Below are 26903 nucleotides of genomic sequence, written 5' to 3' on the forward strand. Positions count from 1 at the left end.
TTTGAGAGAGTCAGCTGCTTATCTAATGCAAGCAGTCAGCCTGTGATGGCTTAGAAGGGCTTTCAAACATTTTTAGCCCTTTCTTTGCTTTTACTTTACCTTCTTTATTTTCATTGCTTGTAACTTGTAGAGCAGTTGTGAGCTAATAGCTTTGTAAGACACTTCTCATCCACTTGTGTGGCTTTCAGAAGTGCTCAGCATTTCCTAATTCAATAGCAGCTCCACTGTTGACTTCAATGGAAGCACAAGTGAACCCAAGTGCCTCTCGAAAAACCACACTGGTTTCCCTGGGGTTTTCTCCTTTTGGCTCTTAGCTTATAGAATGAAGGTAGCAGGATCATCAAGTGGCAATTTGAACAGATAAAATGTCAGTGTTTGATCCCAGTGTCACCAGACAGTCCTTTCTGTGGGGCTGCCGTTGGGGACACACGGGTGTTAATTTGCTGTTAAGAGTTAATGGTTAAGGTTCTGTTCAAATCAAAGAAATACCTTTGCATACATGGGAAAATTTCTAATACAGCATGTTGGTTTTGCTTTGTGCTGAAGTGCTCAGTGTAGGGGAATCTCCTGCTTCCCTAGGTGACCTCTGTCTAGCTTGGCTCTTTCCCTTCATCAGTGACACTTGTTACCGTGGGGACTTTCTTCTCAACCCACTACATGAGAAGCCAACTCCACCACACTGTTCTCTGCTGACTTCCAAGTATTATGAAGTATTTTTCTATTTATTTATTTGAAAAGTAAACCCACCTGCACTGCTTTACATAAATACACGCTGAGATCTCCAAGACTCCCATGCCTTCAGTGCAGTGTTTATGCACTTGGAGTAGAGATCAAGTTCTCCTTGCCTGGCACAATGTCAAGCATAATGACACTAAGCAAGCCAAATCCTGAAAGCTTTGGGCAGTCCTTTATTTATCCTTGTTAGTCAGAACTCCCTCGACCGCAGTGGGAACCTTCCCAGAACTGAGAAGCAACATATGGACACGGACAGGAGCCTCCAGCGGAAGAGCTCGTGGCAATACACGCAGAGCTGGCAAGGTGCAGGGTGTCCCTGACCCCAGAAGGTCAGATGTGCTAATGTCTGGAGCTTTGCCAGAAGAATCAGTCGACGTTGTGGTTCTGAGGAACCGCCAGTCTCTTTAAGGTGCTGCGGTGTGTGCCGCGCAGTGTGGAAATGCAGCAGGTGTACAGCTTTGCTCTTCCTCTGCCACGCTTAAAGGTCTCTAGATATAATGGGAAACCTCTTGCAAGACTTAGCTGTGAGGCTGGAAAATTTACAGGTGCCTCATCCCGTTTACCACCCTCATCTCCTCTCATTCCTGGGAAGTAAGAGTGTGCCTTTGGGCCGATATAAAGTGTGCAAGGACATTAGACTCATCTCTGATGCCAGCTGTTAAGTGAGTTTCTTACATGTTTAAATCCAGTCAAATGTTCAGAGAAGTTTGGTTTCTTGTGAGGCAAAGCTGGGAAGAGGAATGTCCAGGTACCACAGAAGACTAGTTTTGCTCATCCTTGCTCTTCATGAGGCTGTTGCTTTAGATACAACAGCACGGGCTGCTAGAACTCCAGGCTAACGCTGTTGTTGAAGGGCTCAGGTAGAAGTGGATAATGTTTGATGCAATTACTCCTTGCTTTCAACCAGTATTATCTTGAAGGAGTAGCAACAAAGCCTTGATTAGTGAAAGTGTCCACAGTGTTTGCCTGCATCACTCACTTCACTGAAATGCACTTTATTAGTAGTCAGAGCTTCTGTCTACCAGACAGGATTTCAGGGTTGCTCATTGTCTAGCAGGACTTCACAACCACTTTGTTCACTTTTGATCCTATGACACGTCACCCCAGCTGGTGTCCAAGGCATTTGGATGCACACCTTCCCCCAGCTGCGTTAAAGCCCATGTCTAGGGCTGTATGTGTCACTGGCTGGTATGGCAGCGAGCCATTCAGTCTGTTAAACCAGAACCTAAGACAAAATGAAATGATGTCAATCAGCAGAAGAAGATTTGCCCCATTCACAAGTTTAGGACTCGCCTGAAGTTCATGGTCTCTCCAGGCTGAGCTGTTAATATCCCAGAGGAGTACTGGCACTGGGAGAGAGAGAAATTCAGTCCTTTGGCTCTTGGACTTGCCAAGAGGGTTTCCACATCTGCTAGTTGTGCTTTCTGTGACAGGAGTGTTTGACTGCTGGGAGCTGGACTGAGAACACCAAATACAACATTGTTACCAAGTCAAGTAACCCACAAGGAAATCTCTTCTCTCTCTTCTGTTACACCCCTTCTGAATCCTCTAATAGCTAAATTTTTAAAAGATTATTGTAATGCTATAATCTGCTATCCCCTGACCTTATGTAAACAGCGTGGCTAACAGCAGCACACAAACCCACTGTCAGAGTCAATTAATTTGGGAACCTCGGTAAGAAAAGACACAACTTGGCAGTGTTGAGTTTCAGGAGGATTAAAGGCATGCACAAACCTGAAACAGCATCCAAAATCATTAATTGATGATGGGTTTTCGAGGGATCTCGGTAAAGTTTGGATTAGGTTCAAATATTCCTCTAGCAGCCTTGTGTTAAATAGTGGAACGTTTTTTAGTCTTGTACAGCTACAGGGTAAAGGAATTTGATTACTTCAGCATTTTAATTGAAACTAAACAGGTGGTAGATAGTGATATTTGACCAGAATCATGAAAATGATATGGTAATCTGCCAGAATAAAAACTAAGTACTTCCAACCTTCTCCTCATATCACCGATGGAGGGTTTAGACTTTGTACAATGAATGATGTGTATCTCTCAGCCAGGAATTCGCCTCCCAGAACTTCAGCCACCCCTCAGGAGACCAAAATGGCAGTTGAACATGGTCTCTCCCCATCATTGATTCAGAAGGCCCTTTGATAGCATCAAGAGTTTACTTTGTTGTAAAACAGAATCCTGTCCAAGGTCATCACAACTGAGAAGTGGGACAGAACAGAGGATGTTGCTCCTGGCATGCTGAGGAAGGGACCAGTGGATGAACTTTAGAAGAGAAATCAAACAGCAGAAAACTTTGGCTTGGCCACAAGAAGTGGTTTGGGAACCAACTATAGATGAGCTGAGAAAAATTGGAGGAGCAGTCTGCAAATACCAGGTACAAAGCTAATGAGAAGGCTACAGGACATTCCACGTTTCACTTTCCTAGTGTCATGTTTGCTTTGAGACTTTCAAGGAGAAACTGTGTTTTCCTTTGCTTGTAAATAGTCTGTACCAAACATTTCAAGTGTGTCTGGATGCTATCAGAGCTGACTAACGTTAATGAACCCACTAGTCAAATTTAGCCCTGTAAGAAGTATGTGCTCATTTGAACTCAGCAGAATCTGTGCACTTGGGCTTACTTTGGCAGACACTTGCTCTTATCACCTGCTGAGCTTGATATTACTGCAGCCCTTGGCCAGAAGAACAAGAAATTAGGAACAGCAATGAAAAACCTTTCTGCAGCGGTGCGGTTTGCAACTACCAGCAACCACTTGGTCCTCTGGAACTTCATCTGGATATACATGTGCTCAGCATGTTTGTTTGGATTGCCTTGCCATTTAGAGAAAACCTATCTCCATTTCCAAGCTAACTAGTTTCTTAAAGTATGGTAGTTGCCATGACTTTGAAACATAATCTCTGTAGAAGTGCAGTAGCATGACATCAAACGCCTGGTTTCTTGTTTGTTGAGCTAATAAAAAAATCATCAGTGTTATCCTTCCATGAGGCTTCAAGCGGCTGCAAAAGCAGTTAAGAGTTGAACAAGCCAACTTTGCCCTGCTCCTGTTGATTTCCTATTGTACAGGCTGTTAATTTTTAGAGACTGGGTGGAGGTTTTTTGTGGCAAAGCCATTATGGGGTCATGAAGACTGCAGACGTTTGTACTTCTGGGTGGAATTAAGATGAAGATGTTCTAAGTCTGAGTTGTGTTGTTCAGAAGTGCATAAGGATTGCTGCATGATTCTAAGGATTCAAGAGGCTGACTTCATCAAAGCTTTGGATTTGATGTCCACTGTTAAACTGCCACCATGAGGCTTGCAGTGCTGAGGGCTCTGTGAGCTTGTGACGGTGAGATGTTCAGGAGCCCCTGGAATTTTGCATCATTCTGAATCTCTGTAGATCAAGGGGGATCTAGTACAAGAGCACACATCAGCAAGGCTTTTGACACTGTCTCCCATATCATACTCATCAGAAAGCTCAGGCAGTGTGGCTTGGATGGGTGGACAGTGAGGTGGATGGAGAGCTGGCTGAATGACAGAGCCCAGAGGGTGGGATCAATGGCACAGAAGCAAGTTGGAGACCTGTGGCTGGTGGAGTTGCACAGGGATGGGTTCTGGGGCCAGTCTGGTTCAACATCTTCATCAACCACCTGGATGAGGGGACAGAGGGACCTTCAGCAAGTTCCCTGCTGGCACCAAACTGGGAGCACTGGCTGATTCCCCAGAGGCTGTGCTGCCATTCAGCGGGATCTCGAGCGGCTGGAGAGTTGGGCAGAGAGGAACCTCCTGAGGTACAACAAGGACAAGGGCAGAGTCCTGCAGCTGGGAAGGAACAACCCCCTGCACCAGGACAGGCTGGGGGTCGAACTGGTGGAGAGCAGCTCTGCAGAGAGAGACCTGGCAGTCCTGATTACTAAAACTAACCATGAGCCAGCAAAGTGCTCTCGTGGGCAAGGTGGCCAATGGCAGCCTGGGGGCATCAAGAAGAGTGTGGGCAGCAGGTCAAGGCAGGTTCTTCTCCCTCTCTACTCTGCCTTGGTGAGGCCTCATCTGGAGTCCTGTGTCCAGTTCTGGGCTCCTCAGCTCAAGAGGGACAGGGAACTGCTGGAGAGAGGCCAGCACAGGGCCACCAAGATGATCAGGGGTATAGAACATCTTTTGTACGAAGAAAGACTGCGGGACCTGGGGCTGTTTAGTCTGGAGAAGAGGAGACTGAGGGGAGATTCTAACCCCTACCATTCTATGAGTCTATGATAAGCCATTGACAAACCAATTTGAAGATCTCTTCCAAAAGTAGCAATGAAAACAAATTTGGTCCTGTTAGAGAGTATCTGAATCCAGGAGGTCCTGGTGAACCTTGGATTCAGGAAACTTTCTGATGGTAAATAAGTTGTAGCTGTGACTAAATCAGTACATTAACTTATTCCAGCAATGAAGGCATTAAGAATAAACCTCTGATGTAAACCTTTTGTGCAGACCAAGTACCTATATAACTGCTTTTGTTGGCTGGCATGTGGACAGCCCTGATGTGGAGTCCCACAAGGGCAGGACAAGGACAAACATCCCTGTGTCATGTCACTGTGTATCTGCAACTCAACCTGGAGCCGTTAGAAGGGACTTCAGTCTTCACCTCTGAGAGACCTTGCCCTCTCCTGAGGCTGCTAATAGATGTAAATGAGCTGGAGGGCCTTGGGTTTGGTTTTGGTCTCTTGAGGATGCTGTTCCTGCATGTGCTGGAGACGGAGGGATCTGGGTCAGGATCCTGCCTCCTGGCACTTCCCCCAGTGCTCCCAGCTGAGACCTGAGCTAAGCCCAGCTCTCCACGTGCACGCTGGTCAGCTCTTACTCACAAGTGTCATCTGGTTGACTTGAAGGGAAATTTAAAAGAGAAATTAAGAAATTAAGGTTTAAGTCTGCCTTTTAAAATGTGCAGACTCTAAGCCTGTCTGAGATCAGGCTTGTGTGGCTTCAGACCTGGACGTAAGTTCCTCTTGAACAGTCTACGTAGCTCAGTCCCGACTTGGCCAAAGCAACCAGCTCTGGCATCAGTTAAATATTTACATTCCCCCTTTTCTATATAAATTGTGCTCTATTAGCATACGTCTCACAGTGTATCCTTGTGTTTCAGCCTCTTTATAAATTTGGCAGCTTGTGCATTAATCAACATCAACCCATGTAAAATCCCAGGCATGAGGCTGGAGCCGTCAAACGCGCAGCATTTACTGTTTCATCAGGCGCAGCCAATAAGTCATGCTGCAATGAGGATATGGTATAAAATGGAGCGTGTTTACACTGGGGAGACTTCTGTGTATTTAAGAAGTAATTGTTTCAGGGCCATGCATTAATTCACGAGCTGACACCGGCACGTTTTTCGTCACTGCAACAGAAACAATTATCGAGCTCAGAGAAGTAATAACGAATTTGCACACGGCAGGCTTCTACTGTAATTTTCTTCACAAGTTATAAGGGTTTAATTGTAGATTGCTAGTAGCCTTGTCCTTGTCAGTAATTTCTGGGCCTCAAGTGCTGAGGTGCCAGGAGTTACGGTGTGCTGCGATTTATGGTGGATGTAAATGATTTCTTGTTTGCTCTCCCTGTGCTTGGCTGGGTTTTGCCGTCTTTAAAGCTGTTGCGGGTGAATTTAGTGCAGTGGCACTGACAGAAGCCAGGGACAAGCAGGTGCAATGCAAAGACTTGGCCAGGTACTTCATCCTTCGTCTGCAAACACTTCTGTGCCAACCATGCACTCGTGGGCACTGCTCAGTCTGCTGCTTTGGGAGATAAATAAGTGGGAACCTGTGTGGTGGTTGTGTCGGTAGAAGTTCAGGCCCCCCAAAACGCTTGTGCGTGGCATTGATGCCTTCAGGAAAGCAACCTCCCGTTGTGAGGGTGAGCTGTGGATCACTGACTCACCAGGACATCCAGGCTTTGCAAGAGGGCCTCTTCTCTTTGCTTGGAGGGATCTCAGCACTCTTCACACTCAGGACCTTCTCTGGGGGGGTTGTTAGGGAAACCTCCATCTCTGGCAGCCCCGATGCTGCTACCACAGTTGCTCTTGGAAAGTACCTAACAGAGAACGTCGCCTCCTTCTATTCCTCCCTGGACCCTTCTTCACCATTCTTGGTTCTGAAGGTTCTTTGTCACCTAAGAGTACCCTGAGGTTATCTTTCTCCATCTTCCTGCCCTTTTGATATTGTGATGGGTTTCTGTGACTCCTCTGTTTCTTGTCACACCCTCTTGCCCCAGACAAGCTATGCAGGAATTTCTTCCTGCTGCTGTTAGCTTTTTGCTTTCTTCTATTGCAGTCATCCAGTTTCCTTTGTGTGGTTCCCACTTCCACTATCTCTTCTGTCTTTCTGCCAGTTGGAGGTGCTCAGAAGATAAAAGCTCAGGGCATGGGAAAAAAAACCCAGTGTTATTTCAGGTAGGTTTAGAGAGATGGGGAGTTTGTGTTTATTATGTAAATTCCCAGCCTTTGTAGGTTTGCATGCCCAACAGCTGTCCTGTGCTCTCTTCCAGGGTTATCACTTCTGAAGAATTATAGAATCATAGAATGGTGAGGGTTGGAAGGAACCTCTAGAGCTCATCTAGTCCAAGCCCCTGCCAAAGCAGGTTCGCCTCGCTCAGGGGGCACAGGAACGTGTCCAGGTGGGTTTGGAAACCTCCCGAGAAGAAGCCTCCACACCCTCCCTGGGCAGCCTGGGCCAGGGCTCCCTCACTCTTTTAGTAAAAATGTTTCTTCTTATTTTTAAGTGAAAATTTTTCTGTTTCAGCTTATGTCCATTATCCTTTGTCCTGTCACTAGAGACAACAGAAAACGTGCTGCCCCATCCTCTTGACATCCACCTTTTAAATACCTCTAAATGCTGTTGAGAATCCTCCCTCAGCCTTCTCTTGTTGAGGTCCTATAGCCTTCCCTCATAGGAAAGATGTTTCAGGAATCCAGAACCAGACTCTCTGATATCTCTGTCTAATAAAACCTGCCTGTATGGGCAAGCAAACGATGGCTTTCTGCAGGGCAGGATGATGCCTGGTGCACCCGAGCCGTGCCAGTCCCGGCGCTCAGCGCCTGAGCTTCCCGTCTGCTTGGCCGGCATTGAAGTGCCATTGTAGCCACACTTCTGCGGTTCACAAGCACAAAGGCTCGACTGTGAGCTATGAAATGCTGGCATTCAGCCAACTGGCCGTTTCTTTTTCTCTATCCCCTGTCATTAAAGCTGTGGGTTGCTCCAGGGTGCAGTGTTTTGCTCTTCTTAAGTGGAACTGTTAACGACCCAATTTAGAGCAACGTAAAGTGCACCCAGATTCCACAGTGACTTCTAAATCCATGTAGCATTAATGATAATCTGTAATTAATAGCTGCAATCAAAGGGAATTGTAGTTCAGTAATTAGAAATTTAGGATTAAAGTATTAGCATATTAAAGAGGCATCTTAATAACCTCTTCTTCCAAAAGATACCTCTGATCCCGTGGAAGACAACATTTTTTAACCAGTGTGACCTTAGCCAAAGACCCAGTTACTAAAACTACTGCAGTCAGCCCTGACTTGTGCAGGTCATCAGGCTGCTGCCAAAAACTTCTCAAGGTATTTTAAGAGTTTGCAGACATTCAGTATGAAGCAATCCTAGAAATGTTTAATGATATTGCCTATTGATACTCCAGGACAAATCTTAAGAAATATATGTTTGAGAAGGAGCTTTAATGTCTCTAGTAGCCCTTTTGGAGAGGGTACTGGGGAAACCCTAAGGACTACCCACCTTTGTGCCAATAGCTTTCCTAATGTATCCCCATCAAAGAAAAGGTAAGGCAGAAGTGTTAGGTGCATGCAGTGCTCTTGGCTTCGTGCCCCGTAACCAGAAATTGAGGTATTAGGATTCTTCCTGATGATGCATCATAAATGGGCTAATCCTTCAATTTATCTCCAGCCCTCTGGAGCTCGAGGCATTTAGAGAGGCTCCCAGGCAGAGAGGGTCTGTTGTGTACATGCTGGTGAAAGTGCCAGTAGCAGCGACGAGGTGCTCTGATAGATGGACTAGGCTGTGGTATAAATGAAGTTCCTAACAATTTCCAGTCCTGCACTGAGTTAAATCATCCTGCTGCATGTCTCACTTTTGAAGATGAAAATTCCCGTGTTGTGTGTCTGAAATCCACAGAGCTTAGATTGTTCACTGATGTTTGGAATGTCCCTATCTAATGGCGATTGTTACCCCACCTCAGGCTAGCAATAATGCTGCAGTACACATAAATCCCAGATAAACGTGCCTGACAGCTTTGCATTCTAAGAACAGGAATAAAATGAACCATTTGGAAGTTATTTGCATCAGGCAGTGCCATCTCTGCCTCGGCCTGTGTGGAGTGGCCTGAAGAGCTCCGGCAGGTCCTTTGCCAGCAGAAAGTGCTTTTTCTGACACAGCTGATGGCAGCAGTTGTGAACTCTGCAGGAATCATCTGGTAAAGGCTTATCTGAGGGATCTGCCTATGCAAGGGTTTGGCAGAACAAGCTTTGCATTTGCTTTTTCAGCCATAGAGTAACCAGGTGGAGTAAAGCTAACTGGTAAAGGTTCAGCATTGGAAGGAGACGTGCCATCACGCAGTGCCTCATCTTGCTTACCAGGTAGATCTTTAGTTAAGGTCTGTTCTCCAGCAGTTTTTATTGCATGTAATTTGTAGACTCTTCTCTTTCAAAATGCTTAAAATGACAGTGCAAGGGCCAGCAGCTCACCTGAACATGGGAGGTTGATTCTTTTTGCGGGAGTGTATTGTTAACGTGGACTGTTTGCCGTAGACTACGTGTACCATATATCTCTTACACACACTGTGTGCTGAAATGGGTATGTTCACAACTAATGCAAGCTTTGTCATTGACCTGTGGGATTCAGTGCTGTTAAAGGCAGCATATTCTCCTTGAGAGACTTGCCTCCTGCCTTACTCGAAGAGCAGAAATGCTCTCAACAGTTTCCCACCTTCACTCAGTCTTGTCTCACCTGATTGAAGTATTTATGATTCCTGCCTCTCTGTGAAAGGCAGGAACAGTGTAATGCAGAAATGTCTACTGACACACAGAGATCCTGATGTCAAAAAATGAAATCCTTTCATGCATTAAAGATACCAGCAACATTTGAGGTAGATGTTATGGAAATTTCAGGACGGTGCCAGCTTGTCAACAGACAAGAGAATTAGTAAATAATAGGTCATATCCATTACAGCCTGCAGAAAGTATGTCTAGATTTCCTTCAGCAGCTCCAGGGTGGGCTGTGGATAGGCTGGTAGCTGGCTGGTTGCAAAATGGAGTACCTTGGGAGATCAGATGAAAACTGTGTGGGGAACTTACAAAGGATCAGTGAAACAGAAAAGGCAAAAGGCCAACAAAAAAAAAAAAGGAGGAAGATGGGAGAGATAGGACTGAGAAGGAAAACAGCCCTGAGGCATATCTGTGGGAAGATCCTGGAAGAGATTAGTCAAGTAGGGACTAGACAGAGAGAAGGATGAAGCGTTGGTCTGGAATGTGCAGAAAAGCAAAAAAGCTCTTAGTATAATTGGGTTTTACACCAAGGCTGTATAACTTTATCTATCTGATTTTCTTAATACTATATCCAAGGAGGGTTGCTGATGAGTTTATTCTTTGAAGGCTTTTGTTCACCTCTTTAAAGAGCGTTGATATTTCTGGTAGATTTGCTGCTATAAGGTGTTTATTGGTGATTAAGCAAAAAAGAGTTGTGCCCAAATCTCCTCTCAAATTACCCTGTCTTGACCCTCCTCACACTGTGGGATAGCTCCCCACTCCTAATGTCTTGCCTAATCTTGTTTTTAGTGTCTTGTGAAATTGGGGTTTATCACTTCCTTGGGCAAATTCCTTCACAGGATAACCAACCTCCCTTGGCACGGGCTTTTTACTCAGCCTCAGAAAGAGACTCCCAGATGCAAAACTGTTACAGTTTAGTTTGACATCCATTGTATATAGTTTATCTTATTACTCAGCCTTCTAACTCCTTGCTTGCTCTAAATAGCTCCTTGATCTTTCTGCTGTTCTGGGTGTTCCACGGTGAGGTGCGCATCGCCTACGCTGCAGTCACCTTCGTGTCTGTATCAGGAAAAAGGCTGCTTACTTCTGATTCTGTTTGTAATGGTGTAGGTAGGGTGATCCTCTAGTGGGATCTAAAGTCATAGAGGGGATGCTCACTAAGAAGGCACTTTGTTTGCCTGCTTTGATTACACGCATCTTCTACCTTAAAAAGATGTGTTCCTGCCAGAGCTGGGATGTTTCCTCTCTGCACCCAAGGCAACACTGCTAGTAGCTGTGTCTGTTGCTATGCTTAGCAGCCCTGCAGACCTTATGCATTGCTCCCAGAGCCTCGCCAGCACAATATCCACCTTCTCAGATTTATGTTGCTCTCTGCTTTGTTTCTGTGTAGCAGATTTTTTTTCCCCTTGAAAATCTTCAATCTTTTCTAGGTTTGGTGTCATCATAATTATCTCCCTTGTTCCTGTTTTGACTTATGCTCTCTTTACTTTGTGTTACAAATGCATTGCACAGAGATAGTAATTAGCCTGGGCAGGGGGCCTGGATCTTCTCCTCTTTGGTTCTGTGGCCAGGGCATGGGGCTGCCCCATCCTTTTGATGGGTCCGTGAGGGTGACAGTACAAACACTGGAGCACTGAGTAATGGTTGCTTCTAGTGAGAAAATGAGACAGCAGTATGTGCCTGTGATAAGAGCTAGCTCTGTAGTTTTTCTTCAGAGGCAGATTTTTGTAAACCTTCCTGAAGTTTATTTAATCACAAAGGCTTGAAAAGGACCGACTTGTGTGAAATTCACTCTGCCCTTATGCAATATGGTAATAAAATCGGATATTAGCCAACTGCTGTGTGGGAAATGTGTTTGAATGCACTTTACTTGGTTTTTCACAACTGATTGTTGTGATTTCTCATCAACTTCAGACTAAAGTTTCCTCATAGTGACAGAGATTTGAACAGATACTTATCTCTCCAGTGTTAAGGTTTGTCATTCATCTGGAATGATTTCATTTACAAATGAATTCTTAACAGGACAATGATTCTTTCTGCTGTTCCTCAGGTTGACTGCTTTTTTCAGAACATATCTTCAAATATTTAGAGAGGCACAGAAGGGCTTTTTTAACATTTAAGGACTGTTTTTTAAGCTCCTGATTTGATATCCAGTTGCAATGTTAGGCAGGTTCTTTTCTTTCTCTTTGTATTCAATGGTGACAGCAAATATACAAGCCTGACCCAGTGCCTGGAGTGCAAGTAGCTGTGTGTAAATCCTGCATATGGGATTTACAGGATGAAAAGAGTGATTGACTATAGTGGGAGTTTCAAGGTTGGGTGTTTGAGTGGAGTGGATGAGCCAGTGATGAGTGGGGCGATGGATGATGTTGAGCACTGCTCTGTGGGTGGAATAGCTGTAGCTATCTTGCATTCAGTGTGACCTTCTTGGTGCTCCAGCTCTTTGACCCACTGGTACATGGTGGATCCCAAAAGGTACAAAAAATCTTACTCCTTCTCAGTCTCATTTTTTAAACCCGTGTTCCTCCTGGAGACAGAGTTACTGAGCGAGGCAGATCAGGCAGGAGCAAGAGGGAAGAACAGGGGAGGAACAAGTTTTCTGAGCTGAAGATTTGATCCTTTTCCCATCCATGACTCATCTGTCTCTTTGGGCTGGCTGGGAGCTCACCTTCTGACAGAGCACACTATTTGGCCTGAAGGTTTGAGCGTAGCGTTTCCAAGGAGAGGTATCACTACTCTCACTTTCCTGCACAGCAATCCCAAGTCATTGCAGTTAGAAATTAAATCCATGGTTGCCTCGTGGACTTCTCTTCTGGGCTGCTTTTGGTTTTGGCATTAGCTTTGAATCAGTGGTACATTCTCATGCTGTGTAGCTCCTCTGCGTGATCCTTTCAATCAAGGAACTGAGGGCACAGTAATGCTTTCCTCTTAAATCAGGGCTTTTATTCAGGATTACCAGCTTGGAGAACTATCTCATAAATAAGAAAGTTTCATCTTCTGATGTGGTTTCTTCTGTAGATCAGATGATGCTCTGCGAGGTTTGTGGCCATGTTTTCAAAGCCTGTTTAAGAACACTGGAGTTTTAAATAACAAAACACTGTATTTGGTCACGGTATTGTCAGTGCTTTTTCCTCAGCTTGGTTAATGTGTGTTAGCTTTTTGGAGAATATGGCTTGTGAGCTCTTAGTACTAGAATATTTCCAGGTGGACAAAAGTAGTATTCCCTACAGAAAATGTGCTGAGTGCAAAGCTTGAATGTGTGAGCAGTGCTGGGTGACATAACCTATTGCCCATGGGCTTGAGTGGTGCCTAAGAGATGAACCTGCTTGGTCTCAACAGGGAATGTGAAGAGTGATGGCACATCAGATCCTCATCTCTGAGGGTTTTTACCACAAACCTACAAGAGCTGCCCCTTTTTTTTGGTTAGGAGGGATGGAAGAGCAACGGCCATGGGGAAGCACAGGAGGTCGTACGTCCCAAAGTCCGGTGCCACTGACACTGAGGGATGGACACAGTGGGCCAGAATCTCAGCTTATGTAAACAGGTGTCAGTGCTGGCTTGAGAGCAGTGTCCTTTTCCACAGGCTCAGGATCTGTCCCCAGCAGTGGGTATCTGCACGGGCCAGGGGCTGTGTTTGTAGGTGAGTTATAATGCCTTCAAATTCAGTGTTTACACTGGAAATACTTGACAGAGTCTTAAATAAGCACTGCTACCAGGTGGTCTTTTAAGAAAGACCATATTTATAAATGTGTAGTGGCTGTATCTGAACTTAACTGCTTCATGCATTAGTGTGACTTTGTGTTTACCATTTTCTGGTGTTTTTATAGTGAAACAGAATACTTGGCTAACTGGGCAAATAGACGCAGAACATCTCTGCGTGGCATTGGGCTGCCACAGCTCTATGAGGGATGTTGCTTTGTAGTTAAAAGCTGTCTGGGAACAGGCTAAAGGGGTAGTGGCAAAGTCAAAATAGTGCACTTAAAAATGCTCCTGTTCTCTTGTGGCATCCCACTGATACTCAAGCACCCTGCCTGCCCCCACTGTGCACCTGTGGGACTGAGTGAAATCACCCGGCACAGGGGGTCCAGACGTGGTGCAGGATTGGGCCACAGAGCATTAGTTTGTAGTGAGTCTTTTTAGCATCTCACTGAGATTGGGTGCTGAAACATTGAGCACTGCTTGGTTTTATTGCAAATTCAGTCTCCTCTCCCACTTCCAGTGCCGTAGCACTCCTGCCTGGCATCGTTCTCCTTCTTGAGGTCAGGTTTCCTGGGACTGGGTGGACACAGGGAATTAGGAGGTGCACCGTGCCACGTAATGTGTGTGCACACCCCTTCTTCCCACTCTTCCCACCATCACTCACTGAAGCTCCTCTCCGTGTGTGTTTGTCCCTGGGGCTGACTCTGAGGATTTGTGCTCCAGAAGCAGTCAACAGCTGCCTGAGAAGACTCATGAAGTGCACATGGGTCAGCTGTTCTGGGGGAACAGTAATCCCCAGGCTCTGTGTGATGATGGATCTACACAGCCAAAAGTGGTTTGTGGATCCTTCACCTGGCCACCACAGCCTGTTGGGATATGGCAAGTGCTACAGCAGCAGTGACACACCAGAGCCCCTCATACAGGTGTTTGGTGAAATCATTGATGTTCAGATACAGGGAGGTGTTTTGCCATGACCTATAGCTGAGGCTGGAAGGTTGCTGGCAGTTCCCTTAACACCATCCTGTGTACCACTTACTGTTTGTGTGTTAAAGAAAGGTCAAAATAGAAGCAAAGTCATTGTTCAACTTTTCTTGTAAGGGAAAAAAAGTCTCATAGCAATGAGAAAATGCTACTGATATTCAGATCAGCCTTTCCAGCCTGTGTTTACATGAGCTCTAGGAGGATTTTCTGTACAAGTAGCCCTGTTAAGTTCAGTGCATAAACTGTGTCTCTTCTTGAGCACATGGGTTTGCAGGATTAAAATGGCTTGTAAATGTTAATAGATAACACGTTCAGCAACCTCAGAGCGTTTGTGTTTCTCTCAGCTGTAACACTGCAGAGTCATTCTACCTCCATAAAACTTGTGGAGAGATTTTAAGGTGGGCCAAATACATCTCAAAGATTGGTTGCTTAATTAACACAAGGCCTCACAGTGACAGCATTGCAAAACAAACTCCAGCACTGGCCCTCTGCCTTTTTCCACTTGGTTAGTTCTGCTACCCATATGTCTCAGCCTGCCAACGCAGAGCATGGAGTGCATTTTAATAGCTGCTGTTCCTCAAATGATTTTATTACTATGACAGGACTTTATAAATGTGTCTCACTCTCCTGATGATACAGAATCAATATAGTAATAGCTCTTTTTTTTCTGTTCTCCTATTTTTCCCTTCCAGGAGCAAATTCATCAGTTGTTGCTGACTTCTTGCCAACGTCATCATGGAATATCTCAAGTGAATTAGATAAAGGTAAGTAGATAGAAAAAAAAAAACCCAGAAAGGTGTGAAATCACATTTTAAAATCTCAATTCTAGACTTGGCCCTGTCAGCAAGGAAAGGAGTGAGGGGGCATTTAAGATAAACCTTGGTTGCCCTGTGATCATTTGCCATTAGTGACCCGTGGCTCTGGGATTTCTGGGGAGCTCTGTGTTCGTTTCTTGTACCAGGAAAATGGTCCATGTGGTAAAAATATTTCTGAGTTCTGTTGGTTTATGAACTGCTTGACATTTTGTCTGATGGATCTTTGGATTGGAACTCAAAATCAAGGAGCATCAGGCAGGCAGGCAGTTTCATTATGAAACTGTGAGGCTTTAAATTCGTAGAGGGGGACAATGCATTTGCAGGTGGTGATTACGAGTGATTTGGAGCTCTCTGAAGGGTATATATATATATTTTAAAAGAGATTTATTTCTCATTCCCTTTCATTTTGTGAATTATGCACCAGCAATTATTTAAGCCCAATTGCTTAGCTTCTTCTGGCCCTTACTGCAAGGCAGCAGCCTGCAGCTCCTGAGTCAGTCTGGTGTTTGAAAGGCTTCTAACGTAACGCTTGCAGTGAAGGATGCTGTTGGCCACACTAACTGCAGTTTGTCAGCCAGTCTCTTCATTTGTTTCTAACTTTGCCAGCCATTAGCTGAAATTTCCCATAGTGGAGCTCTGCCACAGATGGTTTTTCCAAACGTTTTTCTATTGTGTTAATGTTTTTTTTATGAACATGTGTTCATCGTGGTTTATGTTTATGCAGAAATATGTTTTCTGTGCTTAAATGTGAAGAGAATATGTAGTTCTGAGTACTAGAAGGCAAGCTTAACTCTTTCACATCTGCCTTCCCACCAGGGAAGGAGTAGGACTTTCTGGTGATCCAGGACACATTGGAGAAGGCATAAGTCAAAGGGCTTGTGCTTGCTAATGGGAAGGGGAGAAAAGCATGTAGTCATTGAGCAGAGGGTTCCCAATTCACAGCAAATTGCTGAAAGAAGGCATTGACTGAATGAATGTCTTGTCCCACTGCAGTGACTCACCCAGCTGCCCATTTCAGGTCTGCAGGCCCTGGGCTGTACTCCAGGAACATCCTGAAGCTGTGCAGAAGTGAGGGTGGTGGTTCCCTCCAACAGGACAGCTGCATGTTACTTCATTTTTTTGGCAGCTTCATTTGTTTTTGCCAAAAAGTAAAAAGATAATTAAGCTAACTTGTTAACTTAATTATTAAGTTAAGGCCACAAAGCCAAACACTGGGAAGTCAGGAAAGCTTGGAGAGAAGGCAGTCGGACAGTCTCACTTCAGGCCTCCTACAAATACCCTTTACTAAGCTACAGAGCAGATTTTTCTCTAGGACCCACTCAGTGATCACAGGAGGAGAAAGGGCCACACCTTGTTGAAGTGGTGGAAGCTGTTTTGCAAATGATCATTGGTGTCATGTTCTTTGTTCCTCACTGTGAGCCCAAGTGTTGGTAAAGCGCCCATAGGTTGCTATATATTGCAGAGAAGGCTATGTTCCTCCAACCAAAACCTAGGTAAAGAGGAAGGTACAAAAAAGATATTAAAGATAAAGTGTATTTACATTAAATTGTGTCTGATTTGTACTGAAAAATAGCCCCTAGTGGCTTCTTTGTTGTTATTCCTAGGGGAAGGGTTTGCATAGACAAGTTTCTTATGACCAGGGTGATTTTTAACCTGTATTTTGGTTAAGCTGTCTCTCAGCTTTTAGTTCAAATGCTGCCTTTTTTCAGGCACATGGCCCTGGTGGGCACTCCCCAAAGCCTTGGTTTGGTTGATAGAGCTGGGAAACAGGGATAGGTGTCTGGTGCCAGCACGGACTGCCTGCCTCCTTGGGTGTCTGCTTCCTTCAAAGTGTTCTCAGCTAGGGTTTGTATCTCCCACCCTGGCTCCCAGTGTGCTCACTGTCAGAAAACAGCAGCTCCAGAGCTATAAAAACTTCGGGTGATTGCCACCAACCTGGATGTCGAGTCATTGCTGAAAGCAAAGCATCCACTTTCTGTGCCAGCACTCTACCTTAGCAATGAAACCATTACCATTTTTCTTGTGTTACTGCCGTGGCACCTGCTGCTCAGCTAGATTGTCAGAAACAGGTAAAATGAAATGACACGCTTCTAATCCACCTGGAATGCAGCAATTACCACTCGTTAGGCAGAGCCCGGCATTCCTGGGGGATTACCGGCCCCTTTGCTGGAGCTGATTAGCATTTAGACTGCTGTAAGCTTACACAGCTCAACACGGATTTACATATGTGATTAAAATGCGTTTGCTGCCCAAAAAGCTTAGTCAGAGGGGTGGATTCTCCCAGCGTGCCTAGGAGCAAAGAGAGGAGCACACACACGTTTTGTCTTGTCTGAGAGAGAAGCAGGGGCTTTAATGTGGGAGCTGCTGGTTCTGCTAAAGGTCTTTGATACTCTGGCTCGTATAAAGCCAGCTGTGCTGCAGCACATGCTGACTCGGTGAGTTGAAACCTCAGAGGAGAAAATTAGGCATGCACTTAGCTTCCATTTCTTTTGCAAACAAGCATCTCAAGGAATCAACATCCACTTGTCTTTGCTGCAGTCAGCCGTGAGGTCACGCAGGCGTCCCAGTAAAACTCCTTTTAAAGCCTATTAAGTTCACCACATGAAAGTGGTTTCCAGCCAAATTTCCCAATGAAATGGCTGTCGCTCTAAGTGGCTCTAACTCTACCTGCTGCCTTTTGGAAACGAGCATCTCTTCCTCCTCCAAACACGCCTCCCTCGCTGGGGAAGGAGCGGGCAGCTCGTGATCTTGCTAAACGATATTCTGCGTTTTGCAATAATGACTTAATATGGTGCTTTCCTTAGCTGGGTGAGTTCTGCAGTGATTATCTTACAACTGAGCCCCATTCAGGTTTCAATTTCTATTAAATAAGCTAAATCGACAGCATTAAACAGTTGCCTGTTTATTCTTTTGAGCAGGAAATGAATTTAAAAGAGAAGCAGCCACCCGTGAAGAGCTGTTGAAAGCAACGATTGATGGGAGGGAGGAGGTGGTTTCTCACCAAAACCTTAAAAAAACAAACAAACTGGGCATAAAAAATAAAAAATAATCACTTTTAAAGCAGGGGAAGTTTAGCTACGAGCTTTTCTCTCTCCTTTCCACCTGGTAAATTGTGGCGTGCAGAGGGGATGCCACGAGGGAAAAAGAGACATGAAAATATGGTCCAATCAATATTTATCCATCTGAGGAGAAGTAAGTGAACTTCAGGGGGGAAAAAAGGGGTCTATGGTGGTAGGAGAAGGCCCATCTCAGGAGGTTGGTGGCAGGATGTAAAGTCTTTCAGCCCCAGTCTGAGGTTTCCCTGGGGCTGGGGGAGCCTGTTGCTGCCCAGCAGAGTAGGTGGGGACCGTAGCTTGTTGCTTCATGGGGTCCCCTCCAAGTGTGCACTGTGCTTTGTAACCTCTCCTGACACTCACCATGGCTCAGCCATTTGCTCTTGGCAGCTGAAAGCAATTTCTTTATCGAGACATTGTTTGGCACAGGCTATGGCAATAGGTGATGTCAAAACAAGAGGCAAAACAAGAAGGCCAGACGAAAGTGTGAGTAGTGGAGTTCACAAAGATGCTCTGCCCTGGTGCCACTGTTAAGGTCTGTTCTTTAATGCAGCTCTTTTTTGGGACACAGCAGTGAGCAAGGGAGCAATGCATGAAACCCCAGGCACTTTTTTGGGGCCTATTTTTTCTTTCCTATTGTTTAAGGCGTTCTGGTTTCTCATTTCTCCTTGCCTATGCCATTGCCTCCCCTCTCTCCCTTCAGACCAGAGGACAAGCTCCTGCTCCAGCTCTTTGAGACAGCTTCTGATTTACCATGAGCTCTTTTCCTTGTTCCTGTTTTTAAGAAGACAAGAGCTCATCATTCAGCTGCTTCTCCTCTACAGAAAATGAAGATTGTGGAAGGGTAGACTTCTCCCTCTGTCAGATATCAATTTATTTACAAAGGAACAGATAGGCCTAAATCCCAATGAGACCCTATTTATGTCTTGTACAGTAGAGGGATTGTCTGGAAACTCTTCATCCTTAGGCAAAGATAATACTAGAGTCTTTGCCAAGCAAGAACCACCTTTGAAACACCATTTTCCTTCAGCTGCGAGTAGGATTTAACTTCAGTGGACGTTCATTGAAGCAGAGTTCTCTATGAGACTGATAAGAAAATGACACCCTTGATTTGGCTTCCCCTGATCAAATCCTCCCAGCCCTCCCCATGCCCACCTGCAGCCTCTGCAGGAGCTCATTTCATCATGGCAGCTTCCTGACCATGCACAGGGATGTGTCCTGATGTGCTGAGCCAGAGCTGATACCAGTGCTGGAGTACAGCATGTGCAATACCAGTACGCCATCCTCCCAGGGGCTCTTCACTTAGTCCTTCAGTTTCTAAAGAAATCCTATTAGTGTGAGTTTTTGCAGATACTGCCCATCTTCTTTTCCCTTTTCATGGCTTATCTGCTTTGGCAAGCAAGTATAAAACATTAGAATGAGTCAGGGCTTGAGAATGGTTTTCATTTCCAGACATCCCTGATCCCAAGCGTGGGCTTTGAGGTTCCCAGCACTCACAGCCTCTGTGTGTGTGTGTGACACAGACCTTCTGGTCACTGCTGTGGCAGCACTGAGCAGTCTCGTGGTGCTCCAGAGAGCAACCTTCCCTGGAGAGTTTGGCAGCAAGGGGCAGGATGTTACAAATGCACCCCAAATCACTCAGTGGTTTATGGTTAAGCTGGGATTTACCCTTAAGTACTCAAAGGCGCAGCAGTACAGTGATCATTCATAGCAGGCATCCCCTCCCCTGGGATGGTCTGGGGATCCAGAGGAGAGGGTAACTGAGGAAGGCCAAAACAGGGCATGAAGGAGCTGCAGTATTTTCTCCACTACCCCGTGCATGGGACTCTGTGTCATTAACTTCTTGAGGACCTTGTGTGGGCAGAGCATCCCCTGGCAGGCTGGGTTGCACAGCAGCTGCAGCGTGAGAGCAGAAGGGGCTGCAGGACATTGCACAGTACTGATATAGCCTTTGGGTCTAGGGGCTTCCCTAGGAGGGAGAATCAAACTTCACCATCCTTACTGACAGATCCAGGCTAAAGCTGCCTCCTTGGAAAGTCTTTCCATGCAGGGATATGACCTGGCTCTGAGTTCTTATAGGGAAATGTGATGTCCCAGGGAGAATTTGACTCTTAGGCAAACTACATGTTAGAAAACATAAACAAAACCAAACGTGGAGAACACCAGGTGGATGGAGGGCTCCTGCCTTTAGCCCCAGTTCTTTAGAGATTTCCAGATTTGCTTTTGAAATCTCTGGATGTGAATTTGATACGTGTGGTGAAAGGGGAAGAATTACAGCTTTCACATTCATGCACAATTTACCTTTTTATTTTCCTTTTATTATCTGGGGGATATTTGGTAAATCAAGCTCCCCTGATGGGGCTCAGGGTTCGGATTCTATTTGTGGGGTCCCGTTAGTAGCGAGGCAGTAAATTACCGCTACTTTGTTTGAACATTTTTTTAGCCACAGTACATTAGCTCCTTTTGTTTGCTTTTCCACTGACAGAGCGCAGGGTTTTATTTGAGAATTTGTGTTTCTTGAATGTCTCATTTATAAATAATACAGGGTGTGAAATCTGAAGGTCACAGAACACAACCTGAAAAGGAAACCACCCTGAGTTACGTCGGGCGTTCGTGGCAAAAAAATCTGGCACAAAACGCTGCTTTTACTGTAGATTCTTTGATACAGCCTCAGTGTGTGCAGCGAATATCTGACCATTATCCATAAGGTAACTATATATAGTAACCTTTTCCTGACTCATCGAGCTATCTTTGTTTATTTGAAAGATTGATAGATCAGAGGGTCAAGGGACGTGTTTTATTGTAAGTTTCTGTTCCAAATTTCCTGACATTTTTGGTTGGAAAAAAAAAATAATAGACCTTTAAAAGGCACAGAAAGGGCTAATAAGAACCAGATCCTAAAGTGATGCTATGTCAAAATGTCAAAAATAACAGCTTTTCTTTGACTCTGCAGCATCAATCTTAAGGCACATACCTTTCTGTACACCCCTCCTTTAATAGCTTGCATTTTTGTACGTGGCTCTTGACTGTGGAGCAGCTTCTAAAGTGACAACAAAATCCCTTGATGGTTTTCAGTAGTTGGGTTTATAGCTGGATGTGGACATTTGTTTACCTATTCCAAACCACTTTTGTGTGTGTGTGTGTGTGTGTGATAAAGTTTAGAGGCTTCCTACTTGTGCTATAAAACTGGTTCCTGAGTAAAGAAAACCTTCATTTCCCCTTGCCAGATTATAGCGTCAAAGCTATCACCGAGGCATCTGTCCTTAAACCTGAAACTTGACTCATAAAAGGAGAAGCAGATGTGAACTCTCAAATGCATATTAAGAATTCACATTGGCATGAAGGGCAGTGAGTATCTAAAAGCAATGGGATTCAGGTGCTGAGCCCCAGATTACTTTTGGGAAGCCTGCTCTGGTTTCCCTCCACGAGCCATCCCTCCCCTCCGGCCCAGGCCAATCTTTAAACTGCCAGTTATCAGAAAGTAGCAATTAATTCTGAGAATCCCAAGCACAGTGAATGTCATAAGTGGATATCTGAACAGCCATAAAGCCCAGGGACAGTGGTCAGCTTGTTTCAGGTTGCTAAATTATCCTCTGGGCAGTGTCTGGGAAGAGAAAGCCCAGCACACAGCTGCAGCCTGCGTCCCGAGTGGAGTCTTGCACATACCCATCATCACTGAGGAAACTCATCTGAAAATACACTAGGCAAGGAAAGGCAGGAGAGTATTTCCTTTAGTCCCAAGACAGCTGACATATTTCCACATGATTGTCTGGATTTCTTTAGCTTTTATACTCTTCACATGGGTTGCAAATCATGGCTTGAGTATAGCATCCCTTTCCTCCCGCTGTCATTCCTCTGCTTTTATTCATTTAAAACAAATGAGATTCCAGACGGGAGTGTTCCGTTTGCACCTTTTAATAACAAGGGGTTGTTGATCAGACCCACAGATCTGACCTGCCAGGAGCTGTCTTCATTTGTGAGTTATGGGCAAATCAACAATCAATGGTTAATCCTTTTTCCAGCTCAGAAGTATGAGCTCTGTCTATGGCCACACTTCAGTCAGAAATCTTGGTGGTTCCTTTAGCTCAGAACTCAAGTCGATTGAACATATGGAACAAGCAGCAAGCCCCTCCAGTGTCTTCAGGCTGGGTGGGCTCCACGTTGTTGACTTTCTTCAAAGAGAACGATTCCACATAGAATATTTCCAACAGTCTGAGCCAATACATGTGAATATGGGCTGTGTCTGAGTGTAGCATCAGCGTGCACTAACGTGGATAATCCGAAGCTCTGAACGAGTGGAAATGCTTCTTCCCAGACTAGTCTGTTAAATCAGAGGACTGAGTCAGACCCCCTGAAGTGTTTAACAGGCTCTTTCCTTTTAGACAAAGGTTAACAACTCTTTAAGATACTCATCACTAAACATATCTGTCTTGCAAACACTTTTCACCTCTCCTCTTGCCAATGTGTGCCATGACAAAGAACCAGCAAGCTGCTCAACCCTTTGATGCAAAGAGTTGAATGCAATAAGCAGGCTGTAAGACTCCTGTCCTAACTGCCTTCCTCCAGCTAGGTCAGGTGGTTGCTTTACATGCTGCAATGCAGATTTGAGTTTTCAAATCCATAGTTAGATTTATTCTCCAGTCCAGCAGCTGGAAACGGTGTCTCCACAGCTGTAGGTTTGCTTGAGATGTTCAGTTCCAGAGACGTGTGTTGTTACATGTCTGTAATGGGGAGTAACTTGGTACACCGGCCTCTCTGTTGCACCTGGATTAAAGCTGTTCTCAGGCTTGTAACAGCTCAAATGGACACTTCAGTTTCAGCATTTCTTTGAATATCCTGAAAGATCAGAAGGGCAGCAGAAAAGCGTAAACAAAGCAACAATTCTGCTCCTGAAACGAACATTTAAAGGTCTGATCCTGCATCCCTCTCATGCTTTAAACACCTAGTGAAATCAGAAATGTATAGCACAAGCAGTGCTTGGGGAAAAAGATCTCACTGTGGCCAGCAAAACCCTCCTCTAAGCAACGAGGGGTGTTACTGCTCTAAGATGTGTCTTTGGTAATTTAAGATAGAGTAACCATGTGGTCACAGAGGAGATTAACATTCCTTGGCCAGAGAGGACGAGCTTTTATTTTGAAAGCCACCTGGGTTCCACTTAAAAGTAGTAGAATACTTTGGAATTTATTATGACCTGGCAGGCTCCTATTTAACAATGTCAAGACAGAGCTGTGGAAACACACACACACTCACATACACACACACACACACACACACACACACACACTTTTCTTTGGAGACACGCAAGGTCCTTGCACAGCTGTTGCCGTTCTGTAACATCAACCCAGCAGGGAAAAAAAGTTTGGCCATGAAGGATACCTAATATTTGGATTTTATATGCAGTGTCTCCAATTTATGTGCTCAGAATCATGGAGATGACTTATGATGTGTTGTGTTTGCATTGGCAACGGCTCAAACCCAGAAAATATATTTCAGGCTTGGCTTTCCAGATATTATCGCAAGTCATTTAAAAGTTCATTATAGGGCACCCACTAGTGCTGCTATAGTAAAGGGGCTGTCAGCATTTTTCAAGGGTTTATAACTCAGCCATTAAAGCCAAAAAAAAAAACCCACCCAACCCCTCTGTGGACTGAAACTTGGCATTCAGGGTCTAGGCACAGCAGTAAATTGTTTATACAAATTAAGAGGAGAAAAAAAAAATCAGTTTGACTGTTATTAAATTATAGATGAGCCAAATTGTATTTAGCACTTTTTCAGGCTCTTACTCCTGGAAGTTCAAATGTTTCCAAAAAGGGTTCGTATAGACTACTGCTCTTAAAATATAGACCAGCTTTTGGTGTGTCCCTGAGATTGAACTTAAAATACAATCGCAGCGCTTATCCCAGCGTAGCACTTTTCACCTTCAAAGTGCTTTACGAGCATTATCTCATTAATGTACATAACAGCCTCCCCATGATGTAAGAGGGATTATTATCCTCACTTTATAGCTGGAGAGACTGAGCCAAAAGCTTTAAGGCTGTTTTTAAAAGGACTTAGTTGCACAAATCCCATGTGAGCTTTGATTGGCTTTGGGTGTCTCCTTCCCTTTGGCTCTCCTAAAAATCACAACTGAAGTGATTCACCCAAGGCTACTCAGAGCCAGGATTAAAACTCAGACTTTCCAGTGGCCAGTGCCACTAGGCTGATTAATTCTCCAAATCACAGCAATTACTTTGTACAGAAGAACCATCATGTTTCTAAGAAATTACCCTTTAGGTCAGAGGGAGTCAGCTCTGGGTGTCTGGGGAGCTCCTTGATGGCAGGGAGGCTGGCAAATGAGATCTGGTAAGACACGACGTGCTCTGAGCCAGAGACCACATGACACGGTGTCTTCACCATGCAAGCAAGCAGAGGGCCCACCCCAGGGTTTTGTATGCCCAAGGTTTTTCCAAGCACAGTTTCAGTTGCAGAACTGCTGTGAGAAATGTGAGAAGGGTGAGAAACGTCTCCTGACGAAGCTTCCAACGTGCTTGGAAGCCGCCCTGCTTCAGTTCCCTCTCAGGTGATCTGCTTGATCTGATTTCTGATATGGATGAAAGATTTCTAGGTTTGATGCCTAAGATGATTTGAGTGTAGCAGATACATTTGTTGTTTCTGTAGTTCATGGAGGAAGGTGGAGAACACTTAGAGGAGTCAGAAGCTCCAGGTGCTGAGAGGCTGTTTCTCTTTGTACCCTTAGACAAGTTGCACCGTAGCTCTTGCACACTTCTGCACTGACTTACTGTTGCTACTGGTGCTTTAAAATCCTTCTCCAGCCTTTGGAAAGCTTCTCTACATACTTATTCCTCTATTTGCCTTTCCTGTGTATGATATAACCATTAAAATACTATATTTACCGTGGTGTTTGTCAGCAAGGCCATCACAGGACTGAGGCCATTCTATTCTCTGTGTTACACTTTAGATGCCCGAGCCAGCCTTTGAAATGTTATCAGGAATTAGATGAATGGCTGTGGTACACAAATGTTACATTGGATAATTAGATGTGGTTATCCAGCTCCATGCCATTACTGTAATGTTATTAAATCCAGATTGTGGAGAGACCCCAAGAACACGTGAGCTGACTTAGATTCTGCTGCCCAGCGAGGCTGTTAAAGGTAGCGGCTCAGAAACGTTTCCACTCTTGCAACGAGGCATGCACAAATGATTCTGGAGAGCTGGAAGGCCCATCTGACACTCCTGGCAAAAGACATCAGCCCTTGTTGTCTGTCCTCACCAAGGACTGGGATCTCTGCCCTTTTTTTACCCTGTACACAGCTTTCCTAACTAATTAGATCCAGGGCAGCGTAGGTAACAGTAGTGTTTTGCACAGGTTCCTACCTGCACGTTAAAAGGCTGTTTGATCAGGGAAAGAAATAGGTGTGGGCAGTGCCTTTGTTCTAACCATTGATCTTAACAACTCCTCAGCACCAAATGAGAGCTGGGGCTCCTTGTGTAAAGTGCCATGCAAATACAAGGTAAGAGCTTGTGTGCTAAACAGATTGAATACAAAGGAAAGAGAGATTGATACACACAAAGCATAATGAAGGGAGTGGCTAGTAACATGATTAAAATAAATAATTAGGGAAGTGGAGTAGTTAGGCATATTAGTTGGCTAAGCAGGTTTGACATGTGCTGGAGATTTGTCTTCATGCATTTAGGCAAGTGTATTGCTGGAGTTGACAGTAGCTGTACCCGAGAACTGTGGAGCCTAAGCAGCACAGCACAAGTGTACTTACAGGCAGGCTTTTCTTGACCTCCTGGGTTGGCTCTGAGAGTGCAGGAGCAGAGTACAACCTCTGGATTTCTCATTCCTTGGCCACCCTGCTGAGATAGCCAGCAGATGATAATGGGTTTGGGCTACTAATGACCACCGTTAGGTTTGAACCTGTGACACGGAGATGAAAGCCTGTGTGTCCCATTCCCTGTCCCCCATCCATCTCACTCTCTGCCTTTAAAGGATTTAATTAAATGTTGAATACAGTTAAGTAGAAGTAGTCCTCTTCCTGAGCGATGCAGAATGGAATAGCACTTGACAGGGGACGGCAGTGCTCACTAATGGATTAGAAGAGATGGATTTGCTGAATTTTGATGTAACATTCTGGATCTGAACAAAAGAATTGACTGATCTTCTCTGCCTGCCCCTATCATGGGACCCATTCCAGATTTCAGATAGAATTTAAGACTCCTCACAAGGGAAATACCGAGTGAGCAAAAAGTCTCAAACTCCTAGACGTGCTCCTGCTTCCTCATCTATGCAATTAGTGCTTACAAAGTCATTAACAGCGTAACGCTCCACGGTGCTCTGCAAATCACTGCAGAACGCCTCAGAGACCTTCACTTCTGAGCGATTCACCTCGCATGTTCCTCTCTTGTGTGGGTCCTAACACGGGCAGGGGGACATCTGCATGGGCAGGGGGAGATCTGCATGGGCATAGGCATCAAAATAAGCAGCCAGATTTCTGATGCATGTTTTTCATGTTTATTGGTTAGCTAAAGTAAACAATGTAAAGGGAAGAATTGAAGCTGTGTGAGCTCCTTTTTCTGTGTTGGGTGAAGATAAGTAGGATGATGATGA

At 44.9% G+C, this 26903-nt stretch overlaps 1 protein-coding gene across 1 annotated transcript in view; it reads left to right on the forward strand.

The window, feature by feature from the left end:
• Positions 1-26903, forward strand: part of ROR1 (receptor tyrosine kinase like orphan receptor 1) — a 170059-nt gene that overhangs the window by 97245 nt on the left and 45911 nt on the right. The window contains exon 2 of the mRNA XM_062003502.1: positions 15117-15188. Coding sequence (XP_061859486.1) covers positions 15117-15188 — 72 coding nt within the window. The remainder of the gene's footprint in view (positions 1-15116; positions 15189-26903) is intronic.

The sequence above is a fragment of the Colius striatus genome, chromosome 10, assembly GCF_028858725.1.
Source record: "Colius striatus isolate bColStr4 chromosome 10, bColStr4.1.hap1, whole genome shotgun sequence".
Taxonomy (NCBI): domain Eukaryota; kingdom Metazoa; phylum Chordata; class Aves; order Coliiformes; family Coliidae; genus Colius; species Colius striatus.